The following is a 21425-nucleotide window of genomic DNA, read 5'->3' as shown; positions in this document are numbered from 1 at the left end:
AAAACAACAATAAAACAGCATGGCAATTTTTTTTAATATAAATACAAGTTTTTTATATAGACAAAACAACCTTGCAGTATTTTTATACTGTTGTTTTATACAACTTTTTACAATAACAATTTAATACACATTTAAAACAAAACATGTTTTATTGTCAGTGTTAACGGGTGATAAAATTTCTTACATGTTTATTGTAAAGTTTAAAGATTTTTTTAAAATAATAATATATTTACTACATAAATATATTATTATTTAAAAAAAAATATATAGATATATATAGGTATATTTACTATATTAATATATCTCCTAATCTTTTATTTTTCATAACATAACTTTTGATTATTTAGCATATATTAGTGATTATTTAACGATAAATTACAAAAAATACATATTACTTAAATACCACTATTACAAAACAAAAATTAGTTAGCCAGAACATTGTTTTTTGAAGTTGATAGAGTTAATTTTAATTTTACAGCTCTTAATGTTTTTTGGTATTAATGACGTCTGAAGGAAAGTTATTCAAAATATTAACAACCCTGAGGGAGAAAGAATTTTACAGACATCGAGTTGACACTTAAGTTTGCGTAATTTAAATTTGCAGCCTCAAATGTAAATATAATTGTTTATTAAAAAGAAACTTGATATATTTAGGCAAATTAATTAACGCAAATTAATCAGCGTTATTTTGTGATAACAATTAGGTGCTAGAGAATTCACAAGCTTTTAATCCAACTTTTTTAATAGATCCGGTGCCAGGTACCTGGACTTGGACTCGGTATTTTTTTCTGGGTACCTGGAATCTGGGACTGTCTTAAACTGGTTCCATCTCTTATAATAAATTATCTAATCTCTTATAATAATATGGTTCCATCTCTTATAATAAATTATTTTTATTATTATAATAAATTATAAATAATCTCTTATTAATAAATTATTGTTTACATATATATTATTAATAATATATATTGTTTGATTATAATAATAATATATAAATAAATATAAATAAATATATATATATATATATATATATATATATATATATATATATATATATATGTATATTGTTTATAATATATACATAATTTATAAAAATAAATATTGTTTACATGTTGTATTATAATATTTTTTATATATTAATAATATTTGTTGTTTGTATGTATATATATATATATTTATTTAATTATATATATAAATATAATATATATATATATATATATATATATATATATATAAATCAAGAGGCAGAAGCATACTGGCAAGTCATTTGTAATTATTAAACACATATTTCATCACATGCTCCAATACTTTGCGATAGAAAAAGCTATACCTCAAGCCTTTAAAAAGTGTATTTTTTATAAAGAACCGGTAATACATTTATCCTTGTCAAATAAAAGATTTGCTCTTGTTTATATAATGCAGAAAATAAAAAGTTTGTTGTGATATCCAGAGAGAAATATTTAGGAAATACTTGTGCTTAGTCACCTTTAAAGTTCTTTATCGGTAATGATTCCCAACCTTTGATAAGATTCATCAAAGTTTATGTTTGACCTACTTTAAAATCATATGTTCCAGTGTAGATTTTTAAAGATATATATTGAGTAGAAAGAGCCAATTATACAAGTATTGTCTGTAAAAGATATTCCTTATAAAGATTATAACGATAAAGATTATGCTTCACAACTTATTATTTTTAAACTTGACGCTCTTGATTGCCAATGAATGATAAATGAATAAAGTTCAACATTTTAATGACCTACAAAGTTATACACAAACTTTTTGACTTTTTTCAGTTTTTTTGATTTTCTTCCACTCACTATTAGACATTTTTATTCTGCAATAAAATTTTTAAATATAGAACTCTCTTCCCAATTGTATGGTTTACTTATTTGTTTACAAACATACAATATTAAGATTAGGTACACAGACCTTGGTTTTTCATAAGAGTATTTTCCATATTACCTGTATCACCTGTAGCAATATTGGTAGCAGTAGCATTTGTCACACTAGCTTTACACTAGTTACACTAGCATTTGTTACACAAACTTTTGTTAATACATTAACCACATAATTATGCAATCTTTTTGTTACAGTTTTTTTCAGGTGTGGACGCAATCTTTTACTTATATCTAATTCTTATACTCTACTTGAGTATACGGGTACAAGATAGCCATATATTGTCAACATATGTACTGAAGGTTATAAGATAGCATAGATTTAACAGGGGTGTACCTGATTTTTTTTCAATTAATCAGATAAAAACGAATGAAAAAACAATTATCTTTGTTTTTGCCTCAAATTATTTCTTTATTTAGTAAAAAAGTATATGATATGATTTAATTTGTGATAAAAGTTAATGATATGATATAATTGTGATAAAACTATATGATATTTAATCGTCTGATTAAATCTTCTTATTTTATTTAAATTTCTTTTTTTTTATTATATATTTTTTTTCAAGTTTTCTATTTTTTGCATGCAGTTTTATTAAATGTATTATTTACACACTTGTCTCATAATTCCCATAATTTCTAGTGTAATGATTTTAATTCTACTTCTAGGTGATAAATGATTACACTGTACCACCATCTAAAGAGCTTGCCAGAGATCTGGAAATGAAAATTAAACCTTGCATCAGGTATCCTTAAAATTTTAGTTACAAAAAATTAATAATAAAAAAGCAATACAAAGGTATTATTACCAGTATAAAATGTATAATAATGTATATTATTATATAATGTATTATAAAATGTATAATAATGATTATTAAAAGTTAAATGACCAACATTACTTTTTAAAGTTCCTTTGTGCATGACCTTTTTTAGTATTTCAATGAACTTCATTTAAGTCATTATTAAACAAAAAATAGTTTATTTATGTTGTAGAAAATATTTATGGAAAAAAATTTAAAAAGTCAAAAGAACAAGTAAGGATCAATTAAGTTCTTTTATGGAAGCATTATACAAAATTGATAAAGAAGTATTAAATGAAATAATGATTCAAATAATATTCTATTTCAAATAAATTATTAAATTTGATGATCTTATTATGAGGTTTAGAGGTTTTTTTTTAGTTTTTTTCTTTTTTCTTAACTGGATTTTTAGTGTTTAAACAGCTGGACTTTCAAATTTTTTATATTCAAGATGGCTAACTTTTAGCCATGGTGCGAATTCAAAACTTTTAAATGTTTATGATATTGTCAAATTAGGATGTTTTACAAAAAATTAAATGGAACCTGGGAACAAAAATGCCCATAAATTTGAATAAACTTGTTTCAATGAATTTTGATCTACTTTAAGTTTGCAAAAAAAAATTTTTAATCATCTTAAGATCTAATTAAGAGTTATTTTTACAGGTTTAAATTGACAATATTGGTTTTTAATTCTGGCATATACTTTCATATAACAGTCTGCTTTTCTTTGTTACAAGTGCCTTCTGTTACCATGGGTTACAAGTGGCTGCTCTCACCATGGTATGGGTTACAAGTGGTTGACGTTACCATGGGTTACAAGTGCCTGTTGTTAACATGGGTTAAAAGTGTTACTGCTTTGTAGTCAACAACACAATTGAAGAATGGGTTTCCATATTCAAAATGATCAAAGTTGTGCTTGTACCCAATAAATATTAAGTTTTAAGTTTTTTAGTTGCTTGTTCACAAGATTTCAATAAATGTGATGATTTAACACAAAGAGTTTGTGTTAAACCATCACATCACATGTTAAAGCTTCACAAAGCTTGATGGTTTAACTTTTTCATTTGAATCTTTTGCCTTCATCACAACTGTTGCAATATGGTCTTCGCTGATTTGACCAAATCATGAAAGTTTTGATATCTTGTTTTGATGATGCAGGAATAATTAGAACCTCAAGTTATAATTAACAAAAGTTAAAATATTTTTAGAGAGCATTATTATTGGGGTTTTTATTGTTCCTAAATTCCAATTCATGTGAAATGTTTCACAGGGTTTTATTAGGGTGTGACTGGGTGTGAATAGCTTATTTTTTGTTCATTACTTTTACTAATTAATAAAAAGTACTTTATAAATGTTAACGTAATGCATTTTAGCTTTTTGTCACAGTGTCGCCATCTTTCAGTAAGCATGGGCAATGCTATAAAGTATCTCAAGCAACAAATAACCAATACACCACATGACCTGCTTGAATCTGAGGTAATTTTTACTTAAATAAATACATATAACTTTACCAGGTGTGTTGGTACCAAATATAAAAGCTTTATTTCGTTCTATATTTTTCGTTCTTTTTTCTGTGTTCTATTTTTGTTATTAGTTTTGAAATGGTTGTCTGTGACTATAACTATGGTCATAAAACAACAAATTTATTTGTTTCTTTTTAAATTTTTTTCCTGGCATGATTTTTTTTTCCTGGCATGAAATTGTTTCTTTTGTTCAAATACATTTTATCTGGTTAAAAAAAACCGGAGAAAAACACTTTGTACTGAAAGATAAAGCAAGTGTTTTTTGCTTTTAAAATAGAGAATTTCATTCAAAAAATAGAATATATATATTAGTTCAAACACTAAAAGTTAGAATACCTGATTTAAAAGTTATTAAATATCTATTAAATGTCATGAAGTATTTTATTGTAAGTAAAATAATCAATTTTTTATATAGGCAAAGCAAAGGCTAACTGAGAGTATTGATAACTTTATAAATGAGCGCATTGTGTTAGCAGACAAAGCTATATCAGAATTAGCTAATTTGAAAATTGAAAATGGAGATAAAATTCTTATTTATGGTTTGTAAGTTATTTTTTAACTGTTTAAGTTTTTATTTCTATTTTATATATATATATATATATATATATATATTTTTTTTTTGTATATATATATATATTTTTGTATATATGCATATATATATATATATATTTTTGTATATATGCATATATATATATATATTTTTGTATATATGCATATATTTTTTTGTATATATGCATATATATATATTTTTGTATATATGCATATATATATATATATATATATATATATATATATATATATATATATATATATATATATATATATATATATATATATATATATATATATATATATATATATATATATATATATAGTTAAAATCATTAGGGCCCCAAAATATAGAAATAATGTTTGTAGATATATTTAATAGTAAACTTTATTCTGATGCTTTGGAAAACTACTCCCTTGACAAGCCCATTACTTTAACCTGCCTTGACAAACTTGTTTCTTGATATTAGATCTCTAGGTAGTGTAAAAAATATTATTATTAATGCATAGTTAGCAGGTTGTTCTTAATAAAGCTATCAGCATGCTTTCCATAAAAGCTTTGACTGCCTTTTCTGGCATTCAATGCTAAAGTATATTTTATTGATGTAAACTTATTATATATATTGAATACTTAATATACACATATTATCATGGCCGTAGATGGGAAGGGTCAGGGGGTATATTATCCTGGGGCCCGACATGTTCAAGGGATCAGGCTTGTGAATTATAAAGTATTATAATTGCTTTTTTAAACAAATACATTTGGGTATGTTGATCAAAACAATTTCTTAAGCTAAGTTATTTGAAAATTATTCTAAAAGGAAAATGTATAAAGAAAAAAATTATGTAGAAACTACTTTAAACAGATTATTTAGAACAGTGGTTCTTAACCTTTTTTGTAGTCACAAGCCACTTTCAAAATTTTAGCAATCTTGCAGACTCCTTCCAAGCCTTATTGTAAATGTATTAGGAAAGAAAAAAAACATCATAACAAACACCTTTTTTTATTAGTATCAAGTAAAATTTATCGCAAATCAGTTGTTTAATGAGGTGGTTGCTGCTGTTTCTTTTCAATAAGCACACTAAATTGAGGAATTTTCTTAGACAATGCAAGACGAATATTGTCTTTGACATCTATTCGGTTACAATTTTTAGTTTTTATTGACACTAATGCTGAGAACCCTGACTCACAAAGGTACATAGTAGCAAAGGGAATTAATATGCTTGTTTAACAAGAAGAGGGTAAGCTTGTTCTAAACTGCACCAAAAATCACAAACACCCTTTTCATGAAAATTAGCTTGCAATACTGCTTTGGATCTCATGTCTATTAAATCATCTTTGATAAGATCTTCATCATTGATTTTATTGATATCAATCATAAATGGGCTACGCACCCAAGTCTCGTGATCAAGGCTTTCAGGACTAAAGTACCCTTCAAACAAGTTCTGTAGCGATTTAAGATGTTCTGAGACTTCCTTTTGTGTTTCTTTATTTAAACCTCTTGACAATTGCATTTCATTTTGTGACAGCAGTTATTCCAACATACAAAAATTTGCAGTAACATCTATATCCACTCTTCTTTTCCAAAGTGGCAGCTTACCAAGAAAAGCTTTTAGTTTTTCAGTTGCATCCACAATTGTGACAGCAGGAGCCTGAAGAGACAGGTTTATTTCATTTAAATAACTAAAAATATCGGCTAAGTAAGCTAGTCCTTGCAAAAAGTTTTCACACTCCAGAATTTGAATGCACTTTCTTGATCTTTCGGAAACATCGAGACTTCTATGCATAACTCAAATAAGCGCTTCAACACTTATCCTCTTGATAACCAGCAAGCTTATGTATAATACAGCAGTACTTTGTAATCAGATCCCATTTCTTGACAAAGTTTATTAAACAGCCGGTGATTCAAACCTCTGACTCTTATGAAGTTAATTATTTTGATACACATGACTGCAACTCTTTTCAAGAAAATAGGCAAAGTTTGTGATGCCAATGCATCTTGGTGTAAAAAGCAATGAGTTATTGCGACGTAAGGAATCTCTTTCTTGACCAATGCTGCAAAACCAGAAGTACTTCCAAGCATTGCAGCTGCTCCATCTGTACACAAACTGCAAAGCTTATTTATCCAATTGACGCCGTGTTTTGCAAATAAACTTTTTATCATACTAAAAACATCCCTTGCTTTTGTTGTTCACAAAAGTAATTTACAAAACAGAAACTCTTCTTTCTTACTTTGTGTTTCTATATGTACATAATGTACAAACACCATGAGCTGGCTACACTGTGATACATCTGTGCTCTCGTCCAGTTGCATACTGAATGGAAATGGCATCAAGTTAAGTTCATTAATGACCTGTTGCAAAACGTTGACACAACAATTCTAGAATGGATGTTGCAAAATGTTGAAACAACAATTCTAGAATGGATGACATCATTTGACAAAGGCACCGCTTCAACTTTCTTTCTTTGATCTCTACCACACATGAGTTCTACTATTTCTAGTAAACAAGGCTTTAGAAGCGTTTTTGCAATAGTGTGTGGCTTTTTTTGTTGGGCAATGTGATGTTTTTTGAGCCAAAAAAACTCAAGTTGCGCTTTTTTGGCCCGAAAAACCATCAACATTATTGAAAACATTTCCTGGGTGGACAGATTTAAAATGTTCTGACAATTTTGGGCATTTTAGAATTAATGAGCCATTATTATTCTGTTTTGAAAGAACATCTGAACAAATTTATGAAGTCGAAATTAAAGAGAAAACAACAAGTAAATTACCTTTCACTGGAAATTCAAAATGAGTTTATAAAGTGTTGTGCTAAAAAAGTATTAGACGTTATTCTAAGTGAATGAGAAGCAGCACATTATTATTCAATACTTGTTGACGCAACCCCTAATTCAGCACATATGGAACAAACTGTATTTATATTACATTATGTTATATTGCAAATGAAGAAAATAATCTCTACTAAGTTTAAGAGCGACTTCTAGAGTTTGTTGTCTGCAATCAGAAAACAGGAAAAGCCATTGCTGAATTAGTTTGCAGTGTTATTAAAAAACACAATACACCAATGATTAAGTTATGTGGTTAAGGTTATGACAACTGTAGCAACATGAGCGGCCAACCTAAAGGAGCTCAAGCAGAGATTATTAAAGAAAACCCATTGGCAATTTATTATCCATGTGCTTGTCATAGCCTAAATCTGTGTGTTGTCCATGTTGCAGAGTGCTGTGCAGAGGTTATAAACTTCTTCAGTGTTGTGCAAAAGACTTATAACTTACTCAGCTCTAGCCCACAAGGATGGCAAATTTTAAAAGAAAACATTGGATGCTCTTTGCATGGCATGTCAGATACATGTTGGTCAGCTAGCATTGACAGTGTAATACTTTTTACAGAACATATTCCTGGTTTAAAGAGTGCTATCCAAGACTTAAAGAAGCTATATCTGACTGCCGAGACTTGATCAGATATCAAATGCATTGAAAAAATACTTGGGTTCATTTGAGTGCATCATACTGGTGAGCAGCTAGTTTAAAATTTTAACATCAATTACAGAAACATATTTCTGCAAGCCAAAGATGCAACTTTAGATGTGGAGGTTTTAAATTTAAAAAGCTTAATTGATGACCTCTTATTATTGAGAAACAACTGGAATTCAATTTTAAATGTATGTAAACTTGTTGCCGAAAATCTGTTTATGGTTTCTAATGACATATTCCCAGAGAATAAGCATTCGAAAAGCTAGATTTTTAGATAAGGAACAGAAAAATAAATTAGGTGACACCAGTGAAGAATTTTGTTTCAAACGTAAAGTTTTTTATGTTCTTTTAAACTGTGTTATTGGTAATATGAATCGGCGTTTTGCCAAATATCTCAAAGAAAAATTTGATGTTGAATGGAAATACATGACATTAGATAAAGATCTGCTGCGTATGACAGCTTCAACTATTTGCATTTATTACAGTACTGATGTTTCTCTTGATTTAATAGACCAGTTAGAACATTTAAAGCCAATTCACACATCAAATATTGGAAAAATAATTTTATCGCTGTTTCAGTTATCAAATAAACTCTTTAGTTGTTCTTAAAATCTTTTGTACTCTTCCAGTGACGGTTGCACAAGCTAAACGCTCTTTCAGCACTCTTGCAAAAGTTAAAAATGTTTTATGTTCAACAATGTGTCAAGATCGACTTTCTAATTTGGGAAGACTGGCAATTGAGATGCCTCTTACAAGGAAAATTGACTTTGAGAGGTTTTCTTTTAAAAGATGGAGGCTTATTAATACTTTCTATTTTAATTTACATTCTCTTCTTTTATATATTTCTCGTTTTTTATATATTTCTCTTTTATATATTCCAAATAAATTACTAATAATATCAATATTAAAGAAAAGACAACTTAATTAAAGGGCTTTTTATTAGAAAATATTTTGCTAAACAAACTTATTTCTAACAATTGAAACTTGTTAAAAAAATGTAAGGATTTGTTGACCAACCTAACTAATTAAAGAAACATCATATTGTAGACTTTAAGATTGATAAATTCAAGTTACGTTTTCAATATGGATATGAATATTACTTAAAAAAAAAGGCCCACAAAAATTTTTACCCCAGGGGTCTGGCTTGGCCCTGCATAGTATATAACATATTATATACATATTATATACATATTATATACATTGAATTATAACTTAATTTAGCTATTCTAGTTGGTCTAGTAAAATTTGTGGATTATATATATAAGTTTTGTGATGACCACATGGTGGTAAATTTACTCCCAACGAAGTTTGATTTAGGTAGCATTACAACTTCAATTATTTATTTTAGCCAGATTTTTCGTTACTTTAAAAATTTTCTCAAAATTGATTAAACATGATATCTAAATTGATTAAACAAGTCAATTGATTAAACAAGCCAATTAAATTGATTGAACAAGTAAATTAAATTGATAATGAATCCAACCCAACAATTGTGCAAATATTGTTTGTAAGATGTCTTTATTGATTTTGATTAAATTTTTCTGATTGCAATGCATCTCCTGCATTGATGGCCTTTAGATGCTAAGTTTGTTTGATCAGTAGGTAGTTTCAAAAAGCAAGAACTACTTTGACTATGGGTAGTTATTAAATCAAAGAGTCTGTTAATAAATTCCAAGAACCAAGTGCAATACTCGAAAATCAAGAACTTTTTTTTCATCAAAATGAAATAGCAGAGGGAGATTTATACAACTTTAGTGACTTTCTGCTAACAGGGATTTATTTATACCAAGTATATTGATTTCACTGACATTGCTGGGTTTTCAAAAGGTATTTGTAGAGGTTTCACACTAAGAACATGTTGAATCAGCTGAGCTAAGTTCAAAAAAAAGATTGCTAGTGTGAAAGCAATACTTTCAACACAAAATAACTCTTGTGAAGTTTGCTTCAAGTTCTTGTAAAATAATTTTAAAAACTGACTGAAATTTTTAAAACATGCACCGTTTCATGTTATGAATAGCTTGAAACATGCACCTTTTAAACAAAAACGCTTATGCTTTGTTTTGCCTGTACAATATATTCATACAAACCTTTTAAATTCACTGCTTCTACATCTGATCATATTTCATGTTTATATTTCCTCAGTATCAATAATTTGTTAAAATTATATATAAAAATGTAGTTGTCTAGTTTGGGGCTGTTCAAATCATATGTGATTTTTGTCGTTTTTCTAACACTATGTGACATTTTGTGGCATTTTGAAGAACCCCCACCCCTGTGTGACGTGACAAAGACAAAAAAAAATTTTTATAAGTGTGTATTTTAATTATAATTATTTTAACTACAATTGATGAATATCTGTCTAAAACCTAAATTTGTTCCCAAATCGGACTTTGACCTTCAAGTATTGGAGTTCCATGCTCTTCAATAATTTTTGAAGGCCAGTTGAGGTCAGAGGTATCAACATCGTCCTGATCATACCACTCAATTATTTCTTTGTCTCAATTTAAAAAGACACTCATGAGTTCAGATAGATGTTGAGTAACTGGGAGATCAGGTCTATTTTTTTGAATCTCATTCGAATATTCAATACTTGAGCAAACTGTTTTGTGTTGTTTCATTGATTTGATAGTGGCAAAATATAAACTGCAATTGGTACAAATTCTTTTTGGTAAGGAATTTTAAATGCTTGGACATGAGTAGTCGTATGGCAATGCATTGGGATACTTTTTTGTAACTGTCATGGGCAAAATTGTTTTGCAAAGTGATAAGTTTAAAAAGAGAGATGCAAAGTTGTTCTTTGTATTATTGCATGCCAGACTATCTTCTCCTTGGAACAAAGAAATTGGTGGTGGAAGAAAACCAGTTGGAATAAGATGAAACAGTGAGCTGCGACGATGATCACAGCAGTTTTGATCATTACATTTTACAATTTAAATGAAGTATTGACTTTCTCTGACATGTTTAGCATCCTACTCTGATCCAAAATGTTTTAAGTGTCCACATTTTTTACTGTTTGGTTTTATGTACTCGGCTTTAGTTTTAAATCCATCAATGACTGTGCTAGACCAAATTTGTGCAGGAACTTTACCTGCTTTAGCAAAATTTGCCTTCTCCATAACTTTGTCTGTTGTTTCTCCTCTTGAAATAAGACGACTTCCAAAATGATCAAATGAAAGTATAATTCCTGCTAGGTCATGGCTTAGCAGAGCTATTCCTCTCTCTACCATGTTAAAGGCACTTCTGCCAGGAGCATTAGTGGCCACAAACATTCTATCAAGGTCATGTTCTTTGAAATAAGTCTTAGGACAATGAATTATTTTTTCATATCTTGGATTTTCATCTGGCCCACCATCAACAGTTGTAATCATGACTGGTTTGCTAACTCCATCTTCAGTAAATAAGCTGCTTTTACATGCATAAAGATGATTTACATGCATAAAGATTCTATGATGATTTACATGCATCTAAGATGATTTACATGCATAAAGATTCTGTTCATGTCTTCTAAGTGACTAAGTGCTGTTGATGAATCATGTTTTGCACTTCTGATTGGTATGTATGTTGGGCCAAAGTATGTGACTGCTTGTTTTTCCATGCAGACCTTTTCAATTTCTATGGCTGCAATTACTGAAGGAATAAGTTTGTGTTGAGGAGCAATTACAAAATCATAATCAGCTAAAGTTACCTTGTACTTCATATGCATCATCATTGGTGCTTGTTTGTTTGCAACAGTCAATCCTGGCTTTATCATCCTGGGAGTGAAACGTCACTTCTTTAGGACCCAAGACTGGTTCTTCAAGAGCACTAATGAATGATTTGACAAATTTTGTGTCTGCATGATATTTATGCTCAAAATTCCGTGCTCTTATTAACTGGACAGGCGCAGTTTTAACATATCTTTTTCCTTGAGTGCTCAATGATCTGCTCGGAAAAAATCTTAAGTAAACTCCTGATCTGGAGAAATTGTAACCATGATTTTTCAATTCTGCAGCCAACTCATTTAATGTTTTTACAGTTCGAACCATTTCAGTTCTTCTCCTATCAGCAGAAGCAGACCCTTTCATGGCAATATTTACAATTGCTTTTATTAAACTGTCCTGATCACAGGCTAGCGATCGACCTTTTGATACTGAATTTTTAATTCCACACAACTTTTTTCTAATATCTGGATCTAATGCTTCTATAGCTTTTTTTCTTTTTAGTCTGGTTGCTATTTAGTGTTCAGAGGCTTTTTGATGAAGTACAAGATCTCGGTTTTTTTCTACCAAAAGTTTTTGCTTTTGTCCTAGTATTTGGTAGTCTTCCTGTGACAACAAGTTGCAATTTTTTTTTTCAGTGAGATACGCAATATCTTTTTGTAAAATAAAAATTTCATTTTTTAACTGATCTTGTTTCGGGGCTTGTTTTGTTAAAACTTTTGGGAAATTGGAGTTTTCTTTTTCACACTCTTCACTTGTTGTAATTGATGGGGTCGCATCAGTCACGCCATCAAAAGTGATTTTAGATTCAACCGCTCGCTTTTTTGGTGTATTCGGTACTTGGTTCGGTAATTTTGTCCAGTAAGATAAAATACCGACTTTATTTCAGAGTTCAATTTGTTTTAGCTCTTTCAATTTTTTCAACTTCTACATTCAATTCCGATAATGTTTTGCTCTTTGTTTTAATCTCAGACCAGATTTTATTTGTTTCTTCTTGAGACTTGCTTTGGTTTGTTTGCAAATGCTTTTAAATATCCTTTTTAAATAGATTTGTAATGTTTTTCTTTTTCACTAGACATTTTTAATCTATAACAACAACAAGAAATTAATTTTCCTTACAACCATTAGGTTAAATAAGTATATAGTAAAGATAGTAATAATAATAGTACTACTATTACTAAAATTTTATATCAGTAACTAAATAACTTAATATGTAATAAAAATGATAACGTAACTAAAGTAGTTCGACAATTCATTATAGTGACACAAAACATTAAAAGTAAAAATAACAATAACATTAAAGATAAAAGTATTGTAAAACTAAAATATTTTTAGATCAGATGTCGATCAAGAATAATATTTATGTTTAAAGATCAAATTTTAAACAACTCTCAACACTAAAATTTTTAGTATATTTATACAATTTAGTGTATTTGTTAAAAAAATTAAATAAGATTTTTAACGGTAACGTAAATTGCTTTTAAATAATCGTCCACTATCTGGTTTTTCTATGTTTGTAGATTTACATAAGTTAGATAGGTTGATATTAAGCCCTTGGAATTAGGAAAATGATGTCAACAATAATTTGCCGACCTTAATCTTTTAGAGGTCGGCAAATAAAAATTGATACTAAGGTTTTACCATAAAACATAGAAACAACATTTTTTGCCGACCTCAAACACTTCTAGGTCAGCATTGCCCAATGTCCACCCTAATTTTGAAGGCTGCATATTAATATTCAGTTTTAATAAACTTTCCATTTTTTTACTTTGTTGACTCACTGTGCATTAATAAAAAAAAAAAATTTTTCAAAAATTGTAAATGTCTTATCCCACAATTCCCATATCTCCACCAGGTTAACTTTTAAACTCATTTGCAGATTTTGATAATTTTTCTAAAGATAAGGCTAAATTAATACTGGAATTCATCTCTCATTAAAAAAAAACTCGGATCCTCCTCCTCCTCTCAGCTATTATCAAATTAGTCTTATTATTATTATTAGATTTAGACAAATTAATAAAATCTCATTTTAAAAAGTTCAACTTACTTACTGATATTAACTTACTTACTGATGTTAACTTACTTACTGATGTTAACTTACTTACTGATGTTAACTTACTTACTGATGTTAACTTACTTACTGATGTTAACTTACTTACTGATGTTAACTTACTGATGTTTTACTTATTATCATTTACTAACAGTAATAATTTTACTCACTAAGTGCAAAAAGCATTTATATAATGCACGCACCACATATATGTTGCGTGTACCACATATATAATGCATGCAACACATATATAATCCATGCTCCATTATTAAAATAACTTGTTCCACATATTATTGACAAATTGTTAAAAATACATAATAATGGTGATAAATATATGCTGATTATAATATTGATGTATAAAAATAAAAAAGAAGAAAAAATAAAAATTTATTATTTATTTTAAGGAATGCCATCTTTTAAAAAAATGTCACAATTGGTTGAGCAATACTGAATAAGCCTTTAACAACTTTTAATTCTGAAAAAGATTTGGATCTAAGATAAATTTTTTTTTTAGCTCAAAGAAACAATTTTTTTCTCTTGTTGCTGCTTTTTAGACTAATTCCAGTCATTCAGTCCATAAAAAATACACTTTTAAAGACTGAAAATGCCAATCTTTGATATTTTTTAAAATGAAGAAGAATAATAAAGTTAAATAATATTTTAAATATATATATATATTTTTTTTTCTCTTTCTAAATACATAGTGCAAATACACTAAGATATCAATAAAAATAAAAGTTTCACATTTGTTTAGGATATATTCAATTTACAATTCACATAGTTGAGTAATTTCTAATTCTCATATCTTAACTCCAACTGAAGCTCCCCACCCCACTTAGACGAGAAGGTAAAAATATTTGGGTGTAAAATATTTAGATATTTATTTTTGAAAATTGATTTCCTTACATGCTTTTTGATGATTTATATCTGAGATAAATAATCTAATAACATACAAACAGATAAATTACCTCAAATTAACTTAAATTTTTTAGATTGTGAAAAATTAAAAAAAATAATTATTACAACAAAAGTAATAATAAATAACAACAATAATAATGATAATAATAAGTAATAATAATAAGTAATAATAAAGTAATAATAAGTAATGCTTATTTGTATAAACAAGGTAATTAAAATAGAAATGATTCTTGTAAAAATACAACTCTGTTCTTAGAAACTTTTCACAAATACAAACTTGTACAACTTTTATAAACTAACGCTGGTCCAGAAAATAAAAAAAAAAATAAAAAAAGTAGTTTCAAAGTAGATTAATAAAGTTCATACTAAAGTTTAAGTTATCTGCATTTTGTACATAACATTTAAAAGCGCAATCCATTAGTTAATGGATTTATTGAAGGTTTGTCTTTTTCTATTTCTGTACTGAACTGGGATGAATTATAGTTGATAAAATAGTAAATGGGTTTCTACAATATCAGTTAATAATAGGGAATATGTCTCTGAGCTGTGTTTTCTATTAGATAAACTATGTTTTCTGTTATTTTAAGTAAAAGAATTATTTTTAGTTCATCTTTGATTATAAAAGTTTTAAAAGACGCAAATGCAAATAAAAAACAGTTTCAAGTTGTTGTCGTTGATTCTAGACCTGATTTTCAAGGTGAATTTTGTTTTACTGTTAAAACAAATCTAAAATAGATTTGAATATATTTGTTATTTTTTTTATTTATTGTCATTTTCACTTATCTCTATGATTGTAAAAATTTTTAGTTTGGTTACGGTAATAGCAATAATACAGAAGTCATCATCATCATCATCATCATCATCATCATCATCATCATCATCATCATCATCATCATCATCATCATCATCATCATCATCAACATCAACATCATCATCATCATCATCAACATCATCATTATCATCATCATCATCATATTTTTTCCACTTTCCATACTTTTAACAAAACTCTGAAAAAAATGTTGTAAGAACTTGTGTTCCATTATCAATGTCACAGGAATATATGATATGTAATCATAATAAATATATTATCACATAAATGATATAGGGCAAATGATAAATGGCAAATACTAGGCGCCCCTTTTATTCTAACTTAATTATAGACGCTATTTAATGTTATTTTTTTACCATGAATAACTTTGTTTTAATAATTATGGAATATTTTGTTTACAAAAGTTAATTTTTTATTTTTCATTAAAATTTAGGACGAGAAAGTTTAACAAGATTAGCAAACGTTGGAATAAAATGCTCATATGTATTAATATCAGCAATATCTTACATTATGAAAGAAGTATGCTTTAAGCTTATGCATATTTTGTGGCAAAATTATCTTCATTGTTAGTTACTACAATTTATTCAATAGATGTTGATATTATGTATTATCTTTAAAGAAGAGGGGAGAATATCTATTTATCTACAAAGAAGTGTGCATACATCCATTTATCTGCAAAGAAATGTGCACATTTATTTGCAAAGAAGAGAATACATATATATAACATATATGTAAGAGCCTGTGCTCCATTATACATATATGTCAACAATATTTTATTTTAGTTTTATAAATTTTTCCATACACATGCCAGGTTAAAGTGAAACAATTTGCTTTAATAATGACATCAGCAATATTAACAGTATCTTTATCACATTTTCTGTTTCAAATTTTATATGTTTTTTTCTTTGATAATTATACTACAATTAGAAATATACAAGAGTCACACTAAATATAGAAATAAATATAGCCTATAATCGAAATTTAATATAATCGAAACTTAAGTTTTAAAGCCTTTTTTAGGATTTTTATAGCATTTTACATTCATATTCTTGTTTTTGAGATATATTTTTTAGTATACATTATTATTTTCTGAAGTCTAAACAATAAAATGTGATATTTATAAACAATGTTTATAAATATCACATTTTATTTAGGAGGTCTATTATTAAATTTACAAATTTTGATTACAAGTGATCTGTAAAATTATAGATCAGGTGATCAGGATTAACTAAATGAACTGTGACATTTTTTTTTTGGCTTTTTTTTAATTTCTTCAAGTTATGTCTGAATTTTTATTTATACTTAAATCTTAAATTTTAGTATTTTTTTTTAGGTAACCAGTGTTTTCATTGGTGCTCATGCATTGCTTGCAAATGGAAATGTCATGGGCAGTGCTGGTTGTGCTATGGTATGTATGGTGGCTAAGGCAAACAATGTACCTGTGTTGGCTTGTTGTGAAACATATAAGTTTTGTGAAAGAGTACAAACTGATGCTTTTGTTTATAATGAATTAGGTTTGTCTTGTTTGAAAATTAAAATATATGTTTATAAAGCTTTATACTAATAAAATAGTTTTTTTTTTTAATGCTATTAAAAATATCTTGGAATGTTTTAGATTTTTTTAAGTAAAATAAAAGTGGTTGGTAATAAGCAAGTTTAATATGGTAGCATTGTTAATAAACTTTATTATAAAATGCCATATAAATTTTATTTGGCATAATATAATGAAAATAATTAAAAAAAAAAAGGTAAAATATTTTACTAAAAAAAAACTAGAGCCAATCAATAGTGAGATATCAACTTTAATTTTCTCAAAATAAATATTTGCTGCACAAGGTTGATTGGGTAGTCTTAAAAATAAAATATAAAAAGTTTTGTTCTTATTTTACTTTATATAAAAAGAAAAAATTATTAAACTATCTTTCTTGCAGCTTTCTGGTTGATTTTTAGTAGATCTAAAATCTACTGAAAGGTTGTGGTATTTATCTGCTATATAATAATATTTTAACTTGTGTAATATTTTAATGTAAAGTTAAAAGTATATATACTTGCTGATGGTTCAAGAATAATAGATTTTTTGTTTGCATAAACTCAATGTTCACTAATTTCAAATTTTTTATAACTACATTTAAGTAAAAAAAAACTGTACATCACTTGATATATATTCTATAGTTTCGTTTTTTTTGTTGTTGATAATTTCAATGTACAATGTAACATACTTTCCTAAACCAATGGTTAGTCAAAATTATGGCCATGTAAATTGTTTGTAATTTTCAAAATTATGCACAGTAAATAAATTTTCCCAAAATTCATTTTAATTAAAATGATGTGTACATATCATTTTAATTAAAAATATATATATATATATATATATATGTATATATATATATATATATATATATATATATAAATATATATATAAATATATGTATATATATATATATATATATATATATATATATATATATATATATATATATATATATATATATATATATATATATATATATATGTAATATATATATGTATATATAAATATGCGGTAGTGGTGTAGTGGTAGAGCGCTCGCTTCATTAGTAAGAGGTTCTGAGTTTGATTCCCACCACGTCCCTGGTAGTACCGCGCTCAACTTGTTTCTCCGCACAGCGGCCTTGTTCTTTAAGGTTCGTGTTTCGGATTTATAGAGTTAAGAGAGGGTTATAACCACAATTTAGTAGCCTCCTCTGTAGTGGCCTTCTGGGCCTTGGGTAGTTTTTAACAAAAATAAAAAAATAAAGAATAATTATTTATTTATTTTTTATTTTTTTATTTTTGTTCATCCTTTGGTGAATGAACAAAAATAAGAAAATAAAAAATAAATATGTATTTATAAATATATATATATATATATATATATATATATATATATATATATATATATATATATATATATATATATATATATATATATATATATATATATATATATATATATTTTACAGGCCTGGTTAAGAAGCATTATGCCATTTGAATTTTACATATGAAAATGGCAATTTCACATACGTGTTAAGCCATTTACATTATGCAAAAGATTTTTTTTTAATTAGGGATCGTCCATTACACAACGCTAATTTTGGTAATAAACAAAACAAAGAAGATCAAAAGTTTTCCCTCACAGAGTCTTAAATTAATTGAGAAAAATAACTTATTATCTTTAATGAAATCGCCTTGTAAAAAAGCCTAAGATCTCCTATTTCTTTTTTAAAAATAAATTTAGCGTTGCATAATTTATGGACAATCCCTTAGATGTTTAAAAAGTCTTTTGAAATAGTTTAGGTGGAAAACATTAAGCAGTAATTAATTGTTGTAAAAAACACTTTTGAAATAATTTTATTTTTTTTGATAAAAAATATTTATTTTATAAATTTATATCTATTTTTCGTTTTAAAAAATTTTTTAATTTATTTTGGGGTTATCCATAAATTACTTTGCAGAATTTTTGACCGCCTAAACCCCATCCCACCTGCTCTCCCCGCACCCTAATCACAATTTTGTAACTCTTGTGTAAAAAGTCCCATATGAGTTGTCACAAAACACAAACCATTCCACTTCCCCCACCCCACTCCCCATAGATTGTGCCGTAATTTATGGGCGACCTTTATTATATTTAAGTTAAATTTATAATTAAATATTAATAAATTTAAGATTATTTTATTAAATTTTTTTTAATCTCCATTTTAAAACTTTTTACTATTAAAATTTCTAAACTGAGTTAATGAAAAATCTTTTTAATAAATTTAATTCAATTTTTTTTTTAATGTTTGTCTTACATCCAGCTGTTTTGTTTATTTATTTATAGTTACAAATCAATATTTTTTCATCCCATTACGAAAATGCAAATACAAAAGTGCTTAATGCACTTGTACACTTGTATAACTGTATATAAATGCTTTGCCAGATAAATTCTATTACAAGTCTGTAGAAATAATTATTTTAGAGAATTTTTTATTAAATTTTATGTAACAAATTTATAAAAAAATGATTTTTTTTAGTTTTAAAATTGGTTTTTAGCAAAAGTTTTTTTTTATCATAAATTTTTAAGATTGATCATAGAATGAATGAATGAATGTTGATTAAAAAATGATTCCCAAGTTTATGATTTGCGAAGATTTTGTTAAAAAGTGTTTAAAAAAGGCTGTTAATAGTTTTTATTTTTTTAATTTTTAAATAAAAAATGTGAAATAATATGAAATTGAAAATATATGCTGAAGAGGTGAATTAAGCGATCATAAATTTTGATAGACCAAAGTCATTTAGCAATCTTGAAAGTGAAAGTGAAGCAAATGCTTATTTTAATATTCGATCACTAATTTTTATATTTCTTTTTTTTTGATTTTATATCGAAAGTTTTAATGAAAAAAGGTTTAATCATGTTTTAAAGCAATGTTGATACAAAGTAACCTAGTCAGACAAGTGTCTTATTGATACCTGATATTTTTTTTTTAAAGTTTGTTTAAAGTTGTTATAAGAAATAGTTTTTTTTATTGTTGATAAAAAAAATTAAGTATTTCCTATTAAAAACTTCACCCATAAGTAATTCCCCCTCATTAAAAAAAAAAAATGAAATAAAAAAAAGATTTATATATATATTTAAACAACTTTAAAATGTATTCTACACAATAGAGTGCTCAATGTTCTTAAAAGAACAGAGCACTTAATAAATTTTTTTTTTCATTTTACACTGTGTTTCATCAACAAAGATTCATCAGAAATGAATGATCAAATTAATAAAACTTCAATTTATACAAAAATTAAATTACAGGAAGTCGCAAATGTCTTAACTACTATAAATTTTCACACATTTGCTGACACTACTATAAAAAGAATTCATTAGAAATTATTACTTATGCTTTTTCAAAAATTTGAAATAATTACACATGCAAATCAAGAATGCTTATTAAACAAAAAATCGGAATTAATTTCTAAATGTAGGCACAAAAATAAGTTTCTCCTAAAAAACTATAAAAATAAATGAGTTCAAATAATATTTACATTAAATACTCTTTTTAAAAAAAACATTTTAAATATCAGGTAACCAAAAAAGTTCGTGCGGTTTTTCCGTATATAATAAAAACACACAAAACGACAAAAGTAAGTACATTTATTCATCAAAATAGTCACCATTAGCATCTAAAACCTTTTCCCAACGTAAAACAAGCTTATTTATTCCACTTCTAATAAAATTCTCGGTCCTTTGAGTCTATAAAAGCTTTCAACTGCTGTCCTTTTAAATGATTTCCCAGGGAAATCATTTAAAAGGACAGAAAAATTTCAACCGCGTCCTGGTCTCGGAACTGCTGTCCTTTTAAATGATTTCCCAGGGAAAGGAAAAAATGGAAATCAGTAGGGGAGAGGTCTGGCGAGTATGGTGGATGAGGCAAACTCTCCCAACCAAGGCTTTAGAGCTTGTCCTGAGTCACGCGAGCGGTGTGCGGTCTCGCGTTGTCGTGGAGAAGCAGAACTCCTCTCCTGTGCACCAGTGCAGGCTGCTTTACAAGCAACAGGTCGTGAAATCGTTGCAGCTGTATGCAACGATTTCACGACCTGTTGAAATCGTTGCATACAGCTGTTGAAAGCGTTGCTACCATGTCTGTTCACGACATGGTAGCAACGCTTGGTATTGTTGTACACAATCCATTTTTCGTCGCATGT

General features: G+C 27.3%; 1 protein-coding gene across 1 annotated transcript in view; it reads left to right on the top strand.

The window, feature by feature from the left end:
- The window catches only part of LOC100198000 (translation initiation factor eIF2B subunit delta), a 37253-nt gene that overhangs the window by 12301 nt on the left and 3527 nt on the right, over nt 1-21425 (top strand). Inside the window, exons 5-10 of the mRNA XM_065795723.1 lie at nt 2562-2638; nt 4066-4168; nt 4631-4758; nt 15511-15602; nt 16168-16253; nt 17068-17248. Coding sequence (XP_065651795.1) covers nt 2562-2638; nt 4066-4168; nt 4631-4758; nt 15511-15602; nt 16168-16253; nt 17068-17248 — 667 coding nt within the window. The remainder of the gene's footprint in view (nt 1-2561; nt 2639-4065; nt 4169-4630; nt 4759-15510; nt 15603-16167; nt 16254-17067; nt 17249-21425) is intronic.

This window comes from Hydra vulgaris, chromosome 04 (assembly GCF_038396675.1).
Source record: "Hydra vulgaris chromosome 04, alternate assembly HydraT2T_AEP".
Taxonomy (NCBI): Eukaryota; Metazoa; Cnidaria; class Hydrozoa; order Anthoathecata; family Hydridae; genus Hydra; species Hydra vulgaris.
This window is presented reverse-complemented; position numbering and strand designations above follow the sequence as displayed.